The sequence below is a fragment of the Hippopotamus amphibius genome, chromosome 5 (genome assembly GCF_030028045.1).
Source record: "Hippopotamus amphibius kiboko isolate mHipAmp2 chromosome 5, mHipAmp2.hap2, whole genome shotgun sequence".
Taxonomy (NCBI): domain Eukaryota; kingdom Metazoa; phylum Chordata; class Mammalia; order Artiodactyla; family Hippopotamidae; genus Hippopotamus; species Hippopotamus amphibius.
The window spans coordinates 67,071,962-67,089,443 of record NC_080190.1 but is presented as its reverse complement, the minus strand read 5'-3'; the positions used below and the strand labels follow the sequence as shown (position 1 = coordinate 67,089,443).

Sequence of the window (17,482 nt, the reverse complement as noted above, 5' to 3'; positions counted from 1 at the left end):
TCTGGCAAATTAGCAAACATTTAAAATATTTATTGAATGAACAAATTAGTCATTCGTTGAAGTGCTGTGGAAAATGCACTGGTAGGAAGCTAGACTGGCAGCAAGCACACCTGTTAAAATTAATTCAGAAGATGATGGTATAAATCACTAGAGGTGAAAAGTAGATCAGTGTAAGCTTTTTAGAAAGTGGACTGGAGGTGGCTAGTACTTGGTTTTACATTTACGGATGAGAGAAGAAAGGAAAGTGAGTGCAGAAAATCATCAGCTTGGTGTATAATGGTGTTACTCACTGAGATGTAGAACATAAGAGCAAATTTTGGTGTGGGAGGGAAGGGGTTTGTGAAGAGGAAACTGATTAGTTCCAATTTGAACATACTGATATACAGGAGTCAGTGGAACAGTCAGGCGTGGTTGTTCCAATTGGGAGATGAATATTACAGTCTGCAGCTCCAGAGAGCCATCTGGCCTGGATACCAAGTTTTGGAAGTGAGCAGCCCTTGTAATGGAAACCTTGGAAGTGGGTAAGATCTCCCCGGGACAGAGTTTGGGAAACAATCCTGAGGAGCACCAACATTTATAAAGGACTGATGTTTAATTTCATTTGCTCCTAAGAATTACTCCGTAGAGATAAGTAATATTACCACTTATGTTTTACTTGAGAAACCTGAAGCTTAAAAAATTAGAAGCTAATCAATTTGAAGCAGAGCTGAGATTCAAACTTTGTGTCTATGAGCTTCCAATCAGTGCTCCTTTGTGTATTTCAAAGTACTTTGTATACCCAGCCCGGCTCCCGCCCATCGTATTTGACTTGATATTTGGAAGGTTATGTAATGGGAAAAGCTTTCCTTTAAGTGTCTGTCACAGCTCTGGTACTTAACTCTTGTATTACTTTGAGAAGTTGTGTGTAGCCCTACAACCTGTATTTCAGGGTTGAAGTGAAAATATTTGTGGATTACTCAGTGCTTTTTACATTCATAGAGGCTACATATTAATAACAATACACGGATCCTTGTTATTTTTATCCAGTGATGTTCTGGATTAATATATGAATGTCAAAAGATTTCTGCCTTTCAACTTATATCAATTAACGAGAGTAGTTAGCCAGCTATGTTTGTAAACAATATTTCCTTGTGATCTGTTAAAGTTAATCGATATTTTTATGCAGCTACAGCTTCACCGGGTCAAGAAGAGAGTCACCACCTCAGAGAGAGCGGGGCTGGAGGCGGGACTGTCGTCAGGACAGCTTCCGTCCCATGACAACGGTTGCTATGGTGACGACTACGCCTTCCCATTGGCCACTGCCAAGCATATTGCGGTTCCCTTGGCGGGCGTCATTGGCTAGCGTTCTGCAGTGCGCAGGCGCAGGGCTGTCGAGGGCCGTAAGTGAAGTGTCGCAAAGCAGAAGAAGGCGGGAGTCCCGATTGCAAACATTGAGAAAACAGGCTGTGGAGGCTGTTATGGCGGATTCTCCGTGCGCCGAGATTCGTGAGAAATTCCAGGCTGCGCTGGCCTTGTCGCGGGTAGAACTGCACAGAAACCCAGAGAAGGAACCGTACAAGTCCAAATACAGCGCCCGGGCGCTGCTGGAAGAGGTCAAGGCGCTGTTGGGCCCTGCACCTGAAGACGAGGATGAGCGACCTCCGACCGATGACAGCTTTGGCGCGGGGGACCACACCTTGGGACTGCCGGCTGAATTGGTGGCGGCCGAGGGGCCCGTCGCCCGGGGGTCAGTGAGGCGGGCGGTTATTGAGTTCCATCTCGGGGTGAACCACATCGACACGGAGGAGCTGTCGGCGGGGGAGGAGCATCTGGTGAAATGCCTGAGGCTACTGCGCAAGTACAGACTGTCGCAAGACTGCGTCTCCCTCTACATCCAGGCGCAGGTGAGAGCGAGCCCGGCCCTACTGTTGGCCGGAGGCCGGGAGGTGGAGAGGGGCCCCAACTCTTGCCGAGACCGAAGGCAAACGTAATAGGGCACGATTTGTCCCCACGTTTTTCCAAGATTTGTGATAAGCGGCTTCCAGACTCCCTCTCCACCCGTTTCGCGCACTCCACCAGCATCACGTATTGCTTCGCTTAGTCGTTGTCAACGCATTGGTTTCTCGAGACCCTCCTACATCGTAAATGCCCTTTCCAACTTCACCACTACAAATTCTGTTCATTCTGTTAAGAAAAATACAAGGTAATTTGCTTCTTAAGGTCTCAAGGAGGTTATAAAAAATGACCAGAGTACATTGTTAATTTGAGACAAAATATCTAAAATCTTCAGATTCTTTTCTTGCCATAGCCGTTCATTTGCTTCCCAGGGAATTCTTGCCTGTTCTTCAAAACCCATCTCAAGACTCATCTCATACTTTTAGTAACTTTCTTTGGATCATTTTGTTCTGAACTGACCTATTCTTCCTACCTTTGAATTTTTGTAATACTTATTTCCTATTTATACGGTGCTTGGTTTATTAAGAAATAAATCTGACTTTCTTGTCCGGAACATAACAGTTCAGAATACAAATATGTATTAACTTCTTATGTCAGGTACTTTGCTTAAGTAAGCTCACAAAACATTCAGTAGTTCTAGTTCCTAGTATATGTGATCCAGGGAACATTTACCACAGTTGATCTTATGATAAGTCTGTCTCAAAGAAAAAGCTCAGAATTAAAAAAGAAATTGTATAGGTCATATTCTGTTATCATGGCCCAATTGAATTAAAAGCTACATATAACAGGAACTATAATCTCTTTTTTGCTCATTATTTATAATCTCAATCTCTGGCACATAATGGGCTATTCTGAATATTTGTTGAGTGGATGAATGATCTAAATGAAACCCATAAGATGTTGAATTCAAACAAAATCTCAGTTACTTGAAATTTTCTTCAACCATTTGTCTGCCTAAGATCTTAATGAACATTTTAAAAATTACCTCAATGTCTCAAAAATAGAATTAGAAACCTTCCTTAATGTGATATAGGATCTCCAGTATTTACTGTATTTTATTGATTTTAATATGCATGTTCTTAAATATATTAATATCCCTGAAATCAGGATCCATCTTATAGCTGATGGATTTTGTGTCATAATTTACTTGGCAGTGTTTTCATGTTGATACATAAAATAATTGTGTCTTAAAAATTGTGACATCTTACATTCAGTGAATTACAGTGTTTTGAACAGTCAGCCTTTTCTGAAGGGTGAATTATTAGAGATATTTTTACTGAGACCAGGAACAAAATCTTGATTAGAAGTTCTGGCTGTTGCAATAGTATAGAAAGCAAATAAGAATATCAGTCTTTAAAAGTAAAGATCATCGTTTTTATATGTGATTCTTGTATACATAAAAAACCTAAAGTCACCAACTGTAAAAGTCTTAGAACTATCAGTTTGATAAAAAAGGAGGATATAAGGTAAATGTATATCAGTAGTATTCTGTATATAAGGAATAACTTGTTAAAAATATTGTGTTTAGAAATTGCATTTACACAAAGCGGTATTCTCAAAAGGAATGATATACCATGTTCCTAGATGGCAAGATTAAATATATCAGAGGGAATACGGGAATATGTGTATAAATACAGATGGTTGAACTTGGTGTACCTCAAAAAAAAAAAAAAGAAAGAAAGATTAAATATATCATTTTACTAATGTTGACAGATATATCATTTGTCTGATGCAATTCCTTCTGAAATCACAATAGCCTTTTTGCTTAGAACTCGACACAATGAATATGTTTATCTGAAAGAATTAAAAGTGAATATAAAAATATGAAAAGAAAAGTAATGCACTGGAACTAGCCTGCGAGGTATAGCAATAGTATTTTAATTAGATTCAGCTTATGCTAGTCTGTTTCTGAACTCTACTGTTCAGTTAATCTGTTTATTCCAATGGCATTACCACTCTATAGCATTTTATTACGTTTAATTTTTGCTATATATGATGAGAGATTTGACCTCACTAATAATAAAGCAAACTGAAAAAATGAGATAGGAAAATTGTATTGCATTGGCAAAGATTATTAAAGATATTGGTTACATTCATTGTTGGAGAAACTGTGAGGAGATGGATACTGTCCATTAGCATTATTGCTAGTGGAAGTATAAATTCATAGAACTTTCTGGAGATCAGTAGGTATCAAAACTCTTGAGTCAAGACTTTGACTTAAAAATTCCACATCAATAATCTAAAATAATATTGAGACAGGTATGCAAAGGTATGTTAACATGGATGTTTGTCACAGCATTGCTAATTTTTAAAAAAGAATAAAATAAACATTAGTGAGATCTATAGTTAAATAAATACGGGTACATCCATACAGAAGAGCAGTATGCAGCTATTAGAAATAATGATTTATATTTGTTAACCAAAAATATCAATACTAAGAGGAAGGGGAAGACTATAAGGAGTGTTTGGAATTATGTAGAGTGATTCCATTTTGGTAAAAGACTACCTGTGTGTGTGTGTGTAGGAAAAAATTTGAAAGTATCAGTTCTTGGGAATTTATGCTATTCTGAACTGCTTTGTCTCAATCTGGTGTCTCCTTCCTGGGAAACTATAGGTATATAGGACCTGGACCCACGTTAGATTATCAAGGGAGATTGTCTCCTTCTACCTACCCCAGAATAAGGGGGCCTAGGGAATGGTTTTTCTCTAGTTTTCCTTCTAATTTTTGCTGTTGGCAAAATACACTTGCATTATCATCCTGAGTGAAATTTAACTTGACAAATTAGTAGATTTCTGCCCACTGCCAGTATGTATATGTATAAGGAGGACCTTTTTTGTGTGTTTACAGCTTTTTTGAGGTACAGTTGACATACAGTAAACTGCACATATCTAAATTATACAATTTGATGAATTTTGACATCTCTGTATTCTCATGAAACAGTCACTGCAGTCAAGGTAATGAACATATCCATCACCACTAAAAGCTTCCTTGTGCCCCTTTGTAATTCCTCTCTCACTCCTTTATTCTCTCTCCCTTCTCCTTGTCCTCCTCCCCCACATTTTGTAGAATTTCCTAATGGAATCATATGGTGTATACTCTTCTTTTGGTCTGACTTCTTTTACTCCAGCATCATTATTTCATTGCTGTGTCTATGATATTTTTTTTTCCTTTTTTAGTCTGTTAATATGATGAATTACATTGATTTTCCAATGGTTTTTATTTTATATTATTTTATTTTATTTATTAGCTGCATTGGGTCTTCACTGCTGTGTGTAGGCTTTCTCTAGTTGCAGCAAGTGTGGGCTACTCTTTGTTGTGGTGCGTGGGCTTCTCATTGCAGTGGCTTCTCTTGTTGCAGAGCACAGGCTCTAAGCATGCAGGCTTCAGTAGTTGAAGCAAGAGGGCTCAGTAGTTGTGGCGCATGGGCTTAGTTGCTCTGCAGCATGTGGGATCTTCCTGGAGCAGGGTTCGAACCTGTGTCCCCTGCATTGGCAGGAGGATTCTTAACCATTGCGCCACCAGGGAAATCCCAGATTTTCCAGTGTTAAACTGATCTTTCCTGTAATAAACTCCACTTGGAGTTTCTGCTAAGCCTACCCTTTTATATATTGTTAGACTGGATTTGCTAAAATTTTGTTAATATTTTTTATATCTTTGTTCATGAAAGATATCAGCCTGTAGTTATCTTGTTATGTCTTTAGTTTAGTGTGAGATGGGAAGTGTTCTTTTGTCTTTGCTTTTCTGGGTGAATTTGTGTAGAGTTGGTATTATTTTGTCCTTACATGTTTGGTAGAATTCACCAGTAGTACTTTTTTAGCTGTTTTTGTTTTATATTTAATTTTTTCCTTAGATATTCTGTTATCCCAAGGGCAAGAACATGATGATGCTCTGTGAATGATACAGTACTTTTTGATATATTATGAGATTTATATGGTAAATATAATTCATGTAGAATGTCAAAAGCAATCATTTCTGTGGAGTAAACACTGAAAAAAACATTAACACTATTAATTTTGAAAAATCAAATCAGTTCTAGATCCCTTGCACAGTCCTTAACTTCAGGACCTCAATGGGTTATGGTTCAAAAGAAAAACCATAGTCATTTCTAGGTACACTCTAGGGTCTCTACTTGGTGTAAGATTTATCACAACCAGAGTTATTGCTTTCTGTGGCACAGCCTACCCTGGACCTAGCAGCTTAAATGCATCATCGCATCAAAACAGGGTAAATGTGGCTAACCAGTTCCTGGTAGTGGGTACATTGCTCATCTCTCTAGGCTGGGTACAGTCTGCTGGGGTTGGGCTTACTGGTGTCATGGCCAAATGGAGTATCTCAAGGACTGTTGTCAGAGGTAAAATAAGTTGACCTAGGGAGTGTGAAAAGGTGACTTGTGGATTCATTTCTAAATTCAAGAAATGAATATTAAGGGAGATTATATTCTCTGAGGCTGGGTGGGGAGAATAATCGGTAAATTAGTAGTGGGCCAGAGCCCTCTAAGCTTCCCCAGTGTACTGCAGAGGATCACGTTAAGTAATATAGAGGAGAGAACTGCCCAATCTCAGTTATTTATCACTATGACCTACCTGCAGTCCTAGACACTGAGAACTGATCAAGTCACTTAAAAAAATTATGGAATAGGTATATTATGTGAAGCCATAGGACAGTAGGCCTGTGTTCCAGGGCAGTGATCATGTCACCTTTACACGTAGGATTTCTAAACATGTTTTTTTGTGCTATGTGCCCCTTTTGCAATCTGCTGAAGCCTGTATTTCATGAAACAGAATAATAACTTTAAATGTATAAAATAAAATGTAAAGGGTTATAAAAGAAATCAATAACATAGAAGTTATCAAAATATTTTTAAAAACAAATGTGTGATATAGTGATATATGAGCTTCCTTTATTAACGTATTAAATAACATCTATGTCTGATCTGATAACTTCCATAATTTTAAAGTACTAAGGAATATAAATGGTATTTTGTGAGATATCTGCAAGGTATAATATGAAGATTTTTTAATTTCTATAGGCCACAAAATCCAGTTACTGTAATACTGTTTCATTTTGTTTCCTGCATTCATAATTGAAAAAAAATGCTGAGTAGGACATAGTGAAAATAAGTTTGTAATATTTCCCCATCCATGTTCATAGACTGCAAATTCTCTTCATGGGTGACTTCTGGGTCCTTGGGCCCAGGTTAAGAATTTGCTTTAAAAACTTCATTTCCTTATCCTGTTCCCTTCTCTAGGGAAGTAAGCAAAAGATGGTAGAAGCCCAGCTTCAGAAGTATCCCTGTGCCTGAAAGACTATCCCAAGGGTTGGGAGGCAGACTAACCCCATTTTCTAAAGTGAAGGTAGTCTTGAGTTCTGACCATGTAAACAGGTGTGATTTGCCCTATACAGAGCCTGATAAAAGAGTCATGTGGCAGGGGAAAAACTGGCTTAGTTTTTAGAATATAACATTGTACCCCCAAATTTAGCAGCTTGAAACAAACTTTTATTATAACAGAAATCAGGTATGGCTTAGCTAGTTGCTTCTGGCTCAAGGTCTCTCATCAGATTGTTGGCTTGCTTGGGGCTGCACTTGAAGGCTCAACTTGGGGAGAATCTGCTTCCAAGCTCACTCATGCAGTTGTCGGCAGGATTCAGTTCCTTAGGCTGTTGGTTTGAGGGCCTCGATTCCTTGCTGGCTGTTGACCTCCCTCAGTTCCTTGCCATGTGAGTCTATCCATAGGGTGGCTCAGAATTTGGCATCCCTCAGAGAGAACAAGCAAGAGGGAGCACCCAAAATGGAACCACAGTGTGTTGTAACCTGATGTTGTAAGAGACCTTCTATCACTTTTGCCATATTCTGTTTGTTAGAAGCAAGTCACTAAATCCAGCCCAGACTTAAGGGGAAGAGATTATATAAAAGGGCATTAACAGCAGGAGGCAGGAATCTTTGGGGAATCCATCTTAGTAGCTGCCTCCTATGACATAAGGACAATAGTATTATGAATAATTCATTGTTAATCAAACTCTAGTATTGATACTATTTGATAGCTAAATATTGACTTTGAAACTATGAAAATATTTTATTGGAAGATTTATAGTCATTATTTCTTTTTATTTTCCAGAATAACCTGGGTATCTTGTGGTCTGAAAGAGAAGAAATTGAAACTGCACAAGCTTATCTAGAATCATCAGAAGCTCTATATAATCAGTATATGAAAGAGGTATGTTACATGTCAGATAAATTTTAATCTTTTTTTAAAAATATATTTATTTATTTGGCTGCACTGGATTTTAGTTGTGGCACGTGGGATCTTCATTGCGGCGTGTGGAATCTTTTAGCTGTGTCGTGGTATCTTTTAGTTGTGGCATGCAGGATTTAGTTCCCTGACCAGTGATTGAACCCGGGCCCCCTGCATTGGTAGCACGGAGTCTTAACCTCTGGACCACCAGGGAAGTCCTTAAATTTTAATCTTTGATTGAAACTAGTCAAGAATTGACGTTAAGAATTCCTCACTCATAATGTTAGAATGTGACTTTTCCGTATACTCTGGGACCTCTCTATAGAGCTGTCTAGGTGGTCACCTAATACCTGAAATTATTTTATATTAAAGACTTTAGGGTTCTTAAAAATAACCCTTGGATAAGGTCTAATGCCAGCCTTAATCCAAATATAATTGTGTAAGGAATATTATCCTAATATCCTAAAATACTGATATTTGCATATTTTCATTTATAATCTAAAATTTTTATTTTTATTTCTACTGAGGATAGCAGTGCTTAAAGGAAAGCAAACAACTACTTAAGCAAAGTATCTGAAATATTGTAGGCACTGGTTCTCAACTAAGTATGGGCTTAGTTGCTCTGTGGCATGTAGGATCTTCCCGGACCAGGGATCAAACCTGTGTCCCCTGCATTGGCAGGCAGATTCTTAACCACTGCATCACCAGAGAAGTCCCATTTGGTAGTCTTCTAAAATTAAAATGGATTTAGTAATTTTTTTTGAGGCTATATGTAGCACTTCTTTCCCTCCTTCCCTTCCTTCCTCCCTTCTTCCCTCCCTTCCTTCTTTCCTTCCTTCCATTATTGTTATTATTTTTTGGCTGCGTTGGGTCTTCGTTGCTGCACACATGCTTTCTCTAGTTGTGGCAAATGAGGGCTACTCTTCGTTGTGGTACTAGGGCTTCCCAGTGGGTGGCTTCTCTTGTTGAGGAGCACTGGCTCTAGGAGCGCTGGCTTCAGTAGTTGCAGCATGCGGGCTCAGTAGTTGTGCACAGGCTTAGTTGCTCCACGGCACGTGGGATCTTCCCGGACCAGGGATCAAACCTGTGTCCCCTGCGTTGGCAGGCAGATTCTCAACCACTGCACCACGAGGGAAATCCCAGCACTTCTTTAAATAACCAGATATTTTGAGGATTTTCACACTCAGGGTTAAGAATCAATGTCTTATCAAGTTCACCAGTGATTTATATGTTGCTGAATTTCATAGTAAATTCTTAGTCCTTATTTGACCTATCTATAGCATTTGGCATAGTTGATCAATCTAGCCTCTGACTCAGTTGATTAGTCTCTCTTCCTTGACAAGCTTCTCTTTTTTTAATAAGTTTATTTGTTTATTTATTATTGACTACATTGGGTCTTCGTTGCTGCATGGGCTTTCTCTAGTTGTGGCGAGCAGGGACTACTATTTGTTGCATTGTGCGGGCTTCTTATTGCAGTGACTTCTCTTGTTGCAGATTCCAGGCTCTAGGGCACAGGCTTCAGTAGTTGCAGCACACGGGCTCAGTAGTTGTAGCTCATGGGCCCTAGAGCACAGGCTCAGTGGTTGTGGCACACGGGCTTAGTTGCTCCACAGCATGTGGGATCTTCCTGGACCAGGGATTGAACCTGTGTCCCCTGCGTTGGCAGGCAGGTTCTTAACCACTGTGCCACCAGGAAAGTCCCAATATACTTCTTTTATTTAGCTTCCACTTGTCTATTTTTCCTTATTCTCAGTCCTTGGTGGTTCCTCCTTATATCTTCAACCTCTCAGCGGTGAGGTACTCAGAATTCAGTGTTTGGACGTCTCCTCTTTACAAAAACATTCATTCTCTTGTTCTAAATACCATCTCTATGCTAATGACTCCCAAATTATATCCCCAGTCTGTACCTCTCTAATTCCAGACTTGTCTGTCCAACTGCTGATTTGACACTTGCACGTTTTATGGGGTAGGTATCTCTAAAACTAGTAACATCGAGCTTCTGATAACTTTCGCCTCCCTACCTTGCTTGCTGTTAATACCAGCTTCTTTCTTCAGTTGTTGAGGCCTAAAACCTTGGAGACTCCTCTTCTCCTCATGCTCTCTAATATATCAGCAAATTCTGTTGGCTTTACTTTTAAATTATGTCTAGAATCAGACCACTTCTATCACCATCATCTCTTGTAGTCTCCTAGTTGGTCTTCCTGCTCTCATACCTCGTTCAGTCTGTTCTAGCCCTGTTGAAAGGTAAATCAGATCACATCACTTCTTTCCTCAAAATTTTCAGTGGTTTTCCCATCTTATTCAGTAGACTCCAAAGACCCCTGAAGATCTACAAGTTCATTATGTGATCTGCCTACCATTACTTCTCTAATTTCATCTACTATTCTCCCCTGTCTCATTCTATTCTAGCTATGCTGGCCTTCTTGTTCTTAAAACACACCAAACAAGCTCCCAACTCAGGGCCTTTGCAGTTCTCTGTTTCCTCTGCTAATACTGCTCTTCCCCTAGATATCTCCCTGGGTCACTCCCTCATTTCTTTCAGATCTTGACTCAAATGTCTCCCATCCAATGAGAACTCGTTGGCTACTCAGCTAACACTGCAAACCGCCCCCCCCAACACTTCCTATCCTGTCCCCCTTTCCTGCTTTTTTTTTGCTTTGCACTTATCACTAACGTATCATTCATTGTAGTGATTTATCTTATTTATCACTCTTCTCCAGTACTAGAATGTATGCTCCAGGATGACAAGGCCTGACAAGAATATTTTTACTATTATATTCACTGCAGCATCTGGAACGGTATCAGTTTCTTGATAAGGAATGATACTCCACCTTGTTCATCCAGATCAACCAAAAAAAGAACGGTGTCACTACTGTGTGAATGCTTGAATGAATTTAATGGAGGGTTTCAGTTTGAAAATATAAGATAGTGTTTAGTTGGAGAAGTTTAATTGCTTATATGGTTTTCTACTTGTTTGGTATCAGTCAGTAATAATTCTGAATAAAAATATTTTTAATATTTCATAAATTATTGACCTAAAGGTGGAAGAAGTTAGGATGTCATTTAAAAAAATCTGTAGATATAAAATATAGTTCTAGGTAAAGGAGAGATCTAAAGAGAGTGGGGAGTCACTGAATTTGAAGATAGGAAATCCGAGATTTCTAGTTTGACTTTGGTTGTAACTAACTGACTTGGAAGAATTCAAACTTTCTGTGCCACCTATTCCCCATTTGTAAGATGGGGTAACCCTCCTGTCTCAACCATACACATACGTTATGGGGATCAGATAATAAAGCAGTTAATGCAGAGTCACTAAAAATATGCTTTATACAGCCAATAATTGCAGAATGGTTAAATAATTATGATACTCTCTTAGCAAGAGAATATGATATAACCAATAAAATGATAAATATTTGGATCATCAGTACATGGAAAATGTGTATAATATGTACACCTTGATTACAACTGTATTAACAGTTTTCCTGGTAAGGCCCTGCAAAGGTGAACTAGATGATATAACTAATAAAACTAACAGTTTTAGAAGATGTAACTAATAAAAGCTAATATTTATTGAGTGCTTAAGCAGGCTACATTTTATTCTCACAACAACACTATAAAAGAGGTACTGTTATTCCCATTTATAGGTAAGGAGTTTGTTGATTCAGTGAGGTTAGCATAAATTGTGTGACACAATCAGAATTTAAATCTGGTTTGCCTGACCCCAAACTCTTGTTCTTTCTACTCTACCATGCTGCCTTCCAAGGTAGTTAAATAGTTATTGAATTAAAGGGATTCTTTTTCCCCATAAAATTGCTCAAATATAGAATAATAAAAAAATGTACTCTATAGTTGTGAAGAATTATTTATTAGTAGGTTTTGGGTGGGGGTGATAAAGAGACACAATCTTATAAGCCAGAGGGATTTTAAACATTCATTCATTTCCAATTTGAGATATAATTGACATATACATAAACATACTGTGTAAGTTTAAGATGTACAATGTGATGATTTGATTCACAGATATATTGTAAATTATTACTGTATTAGGGTTAGTTAACACCTCCATCACCTCACATAATTAGCTTTTTTTTGTGGTAATGATATTTAAGGTTTACTATCTTAGCAAGTTTTGAGTATACAATACGATATTATTAACTATAATCAACAGGCCGTACATTAGATACCCAGAACTTATTCATGTTATAACTGGAAATTTGTACCCTTTGCCAAACATTTCCCCATCTCTCCCATCACCTCAGCCTCTGGCAGCCACCATTCTACTCTCTGTTTCTAGGAGTTCACCTTTTTTTTAATTTTATTTTTTTAAGATTACACATGTAAGGGATACAATACAGTATTTGGAAGATGACCATTTTAAAAGCATTTGACAATAAGAAAAAAATATCAAATTGTACACTTTAAATATATGCAGTTTATTGTATTTCAATTAAATCTCAATAAAATTCTTTTTAAAAGGAAAAAAAAAAATAAAAGCATTTGACACAAAATATAAAGTTGCTTTCCAAAAAGACTATCAATGTATTCTTACTCCACTGGTGTATGAGAGTCCTCATCTACTTCACAACTTTTCCTTATATAGCTTTAAAAAAATCTTTGCAAATACAGGCAAAATGGTCTCATTTTAACTCGAATTTCTTTGATTAAAGAGATTAATTTTAAAATATTATTTTCCATTTGTATTTTCTCTCTCTCTCTCTTTTTTTTTTTTTTTGGCACACGGGCTTAGTTGCTCCGTGGCATGTGGGATCTTCCTGGAGCAGGGATCGAACCTGTGTCCCCTGCATTGGCAGGCGGATTCTTAACCACTGTGCCACCTAGGAAGCCCTGTATTTTCTCTTTTGAAAGTGTTCATGCCTTTTTACATTTATTTACTCAAATTTGTTTTCTTGCTAATTTGTTTGCTCTTTTATGTTAAATGTTTTTAAATTGAGTTATAATTGACATGACAATATATTAGTTTAAGGTGTACAACAGATTCAATATGTGTATATATTATGAAATGATGACCACAGTAAGTCTAGTTAATATTCATCACCACACATATTTACAATTTTTTTCTTATGATGAGAACTTTTAAGAGCTGCTCTCTTAGCAACTTTCACATACACAATACAGAATTAAAAAAAATTTTTTGTTGGAGTATAGTTGATTTACAATGTTGTGTTAGTTTCAGGTGTACAGCAAAGTGAATCAGTTATACGTATGCATATATCCACTCTTATTTTTTTATTTAATTTATTTTTTGGCTGCATTGGGTCTTGGTTGCTGGGCACGGTCTTTCTCTAGTTGCAGTGAACAGGGGCTACTGTTCATTGCAGTGCGCAGGCTTGTCATTGAAGTGGCTTCGCTTGTTGCAGAGCGTGGGCTCTAGGTATGTATGGACTTCAGTAGTTGTGGCACATGGGCTCAGTAGTTGTGGCTCATGGGCTTAGTTGCTCCACAGCATGTGGGATCTTCCCACACCAGGGCTTGAACCCCTGTCCCCTGCGTTAGCAGGTGGATTCTTAACCATTGTGCCACCAGGGAAGCCCCTATCCACTCTTTTTTAGATTCTTTTCCCATATAGGCCATTACAGAGTATTGAGTAGAGTTCCCTGTGCTCTACAGTAGGTCCTTATTAGTTATCTATTTTATATATAGTAGTGTGTATATGTCAGTCCCAATCTTCCAATTTATCCCTCCCCGCTGCTTACCCCTGATAACCGTGTTTGTTTTCTACATCTGTAACTCTATTTTTGTCTCGTAGATAAGTTCATTTGTGCCCCCTTTTTTTTTCCCCGTGGCATGTGGGATTTTAGTTCCCTGACCAGAGATTGAACCCATGCCCCCTGCAGTGGATGTGCAGAGTCTTAACCACTGGACCACCAGGGAAGTCCCTTGTACCCTTTTTTTAGATTCCACATATAAGTGATATCATATTTCTCTTTCTCTGTCTGACTTATTTCACTCAGTATGACAATCTGTAGGTCCATCCATGTTGCTACAGATGGCATTATTTTGTTCTTTTTTTATGGCTGAGTAATATTCCATTGTATATATGTACCACATCTTGTTTATCCATTTATCTGTCAGTGGACATTTAGGTTGCGTCCATGTCTTGGCTATTTTAAGTAGTGCAGTAAACATTGGGGTGCCTGTATTTTTTTGAATTATGGTTTTCTCCAGATATATGCCCGGGGTGGGATTGCTGGATCATACAGAATTATTAACTATAGTCACCATGCTATACATTATATCCCCATGACTTATTTATTTATTTTTTTTAGAGTTTACTTATTTTAGGTTTTATTTATTTATTTATTTATTTATTTTAATTTTTATTTATTTTTTATTTTTTTGGGGGTACACCAGGTTCAATCATCTATTTTTATACACATATCCCCGTATTCCCTCCCTTCCTTGACTCCCCCACCCTCGAGTCCCCCCCACCCTCCCTGCCCAAGTCCTCTAAGGCATCTTCCATCCTCGAGTTGGACTCCCTTTGTTATACAACAACTTCCCACTGACTATTTTACAGTTGGTAGTATATATATGTCTGTGCTACTCTCTCGCTTCTTCTCAGTTTCCCCTTCACCCCCCGCCCCCTCCCATACCTCGAGTTCTCCAGTCCATTCTGTATCTGCATCCTTGTTCTTGTCACTGAGTTCATCAGTACCATTTTTAGATTCCGTATATGTGAGTTAGCATACAATATTTGTCCTTCTCTTTCTGACTTACTTCACTCTGTATGACAGATTGTAGTTCTATCCACCTCATTACATATAGCTCCATCTCATCCCTTTTTATAGCTGAGTAATATTCCATTGTATATATATGCCACATCTTCTGTATCCATTCATTTGTTGATGGGCATTTAGGTTGCTTCCATGTCTTGGCTATTTTAAGTAGTGCAGTAAACATTGGGGTGCCTGTATTTTTTTGAATTATGGTTTTCTCCAGATATATGCCCAGGGGTGGGATTGCTGGATCATACAGAATTATTAACTATAGTCACCGTGCTATACATTATATCCCCAGGACTTATTTTATGACTGGAAGTTTGTATCTTTTGACTGCCTTCGTTTGCTCTTTTGGACCACCCCCCAACCCCTTGCTTCTGGCAACCAGAAATCTAACGTGCTCTGTGTATCTATGAGGCTGGTTGGTTTGTTTTAAAATCCCACACCGTGCAATCACTGGTAGTATTTGTCTTTCCTTGTCTGACTTATTTCACTTTGCATAATACCCTCAAGGTCCATCCATGTTGCAAATGGCAAGATTTCCCTTTTTTTCTTTTTTTTTTATGACTTTTTAAAAAAATTTATTTATTTTATTGGCTGTGTTGGGTCTTTGTTGCTGTGTGCGGGCTTTCTTTAGTTGCGGTGAGCGGGGGCTACTCTTCGTTGTGGTGTGCAGGCTCTTCATTGCCATGGCTTCTCTTGTTGCAGAGCATGGGCTCTAGGCGTGTGGGCTTCAGTAGTTGCAGCACATGGGCTCAATAGTTGTGGCTCATGGGCTCTAAAGCTCAGGCTCAATAGTTGTGGCACACGGGCTTAGTTGCTCCACAGCATGTGGGATCCTCCTGGAGCAGGGATCGAACCCTTGTCCCCTGCATTGGCAGGCGGACTCTTAACCACTGCACCACCTAGGAAGCCCTCCTTTTTTTTTTTTTTTTTATGGCTGAATAATACTCCATTGTGTGTGTGTGTGTACACACATACATACACCACATTTTCTGTATCCACTCATCCATTGATGGACACTAAGTTGTTTCCATGTTTGGCTATTGTAAATAATGCTGCAGTAAACATGGGGTGCAGATACCTTTTCAAGTTAGTGTTTTTGTTTCCTTTGGGTAAATAACCAGAAGTGGAACTGATGGATCACATGCTAGTTCTATTTTTAATTTTTTGAGGAATCTCCAATTGTTTTCTATAGTGGCTGCACCAATTTGCATTCCAACCAGCAGTGCAGCTGGGTTCCCTTTTCTCCACATCCTTGCCAACATGTGTTATTTCTTGTGTTTTTCATAATAGCCATTCTAACAGGTATGAGATAATATCTCATTGTGGTTTTGGCTTGCATTTCCCTGATGATTAGTGATGTTGAGCACCTTTTCGTGTGTCTGATGGCCATCTGTATGTCTCCTCTGGAAAAATGTCTATTCAGATCTTCTGTCCATGTGTGTGTTTTGTTTTAATTAATTAATTATTTTGGCTGCATTGCATCTTCGTTGCTGTGCTTAGGCTTTCTCTAATGGTGACGAGTGAGGGCTACTCTTAGTTGCAGTGCGGAGGCTTCTCAGTGCAGTGGCTTCTCGTTGAGGAGCACAGGCTCTAGGTGCTTGGGCTTCAGTAGTTGCAGCATGCGGACTCAGTAGTTGTAGTGTGCCACTAGGGAAGCCTCTCCCCATGTTTTAATCAGATTTGTGTGTGTGTGTGTGCTGTTGAGTCGTATGAATTCTTTATATATTTTGGATATTAACCCCTTATTGGATATATGATTTGTACATATTTCTTCCATTTGATAGGTTGCCTTTTCATTTTGTTGATGGTTTCCTTTGCTGTGCAGAAGTTTTTTTAAAAGTTTGATATATTCCCACTTGTTGATATTTACTTAACAAACATTTATAGCAGCACTTGCTGGCACTGTTATAAGTGATTTTCAAATTTTAACTCATTTAATTCTCACGACAATTTAAGAGGTAGATATTTTTATTTTCTTTATTTTGTAGATAAGGAAACAGATGCACAAGAGATTATGTGACTTGCCCAAGTCCACACACTAGTAGGTGGTGAAGATGGGATTCCAACCTATCGATACATGGTCTGACTCCACAACACATAATTTTTTTTTTTTTTTAAGGGATCAGGGCCAGTGGGTGGTGAGCCAACCTTGCCTGCCACACTTATTTTTCTTTAAATTTATTTTTAATTTATTTTATTTTTGGCTGCACTGGGTCTTTGTTGCTGCGCGCAGACTTTCTCTAGTTGCAGACAGCAGGGGCTACTCTTTATTGTGGTGCTTGGGCTCTAGGCACATGGGCTTCAATAATTGTGGCTCGCGGGCTCTAGAAGAGAGCATAGGCAAAACATTCTCTGACATAAATCGTACCAGTGGTTATCTCTTTTAAATATAGCAATGTGTACATGTCAATCCCAAACTCCCAGTCTATCCCTTCCCCTACCCTTCCCGGCTGGTAACCATAAATTCATTCTCTAAATCTGTGAGTCTGTTTCTGTTTTGTAAATAAGTTCATTTGTATCATTTTTTAAGCTATCTCATATGATATTTGTCTTTCTCTGTCTGATTT

General features: G+C 38.5%; 1 protein-coding gene across 2 annotated transcripts in view; it reads left to right on the top strand.

Annotated features, from left to right (window-relative positions):
- The first annotated feature begins 1,044 nt into the window (after positions 1 to 1,044).
- The window catches only part of KIFBP (kinesin family binding protein), a 39,620-nt gene continuing 23,182 nt past the window's right edge, over positions 1,045 to 17,482 (top strand). The window contains exons 1-2 of one of the 2 annotated variants that reach the window (XM_057736493.1): positions 1,045 to 1,883; positions 8,053 to 8,151. In XM_057736493.1, the coding sequence (XP_057592476.1) occupies positions 1,254 to 1,883; positions 8,053 to 8,151 (729 nt within the window). In that variant the 5' untranslated portion in view covers positions 1,045 to 1,253. The remainder of the gene's footprint in view (positions 1,884 to 8,052; positions 8,152 to 17,482) is intronic. The other variant, XM_057736492.1, reaches the window with a different exon arrangement.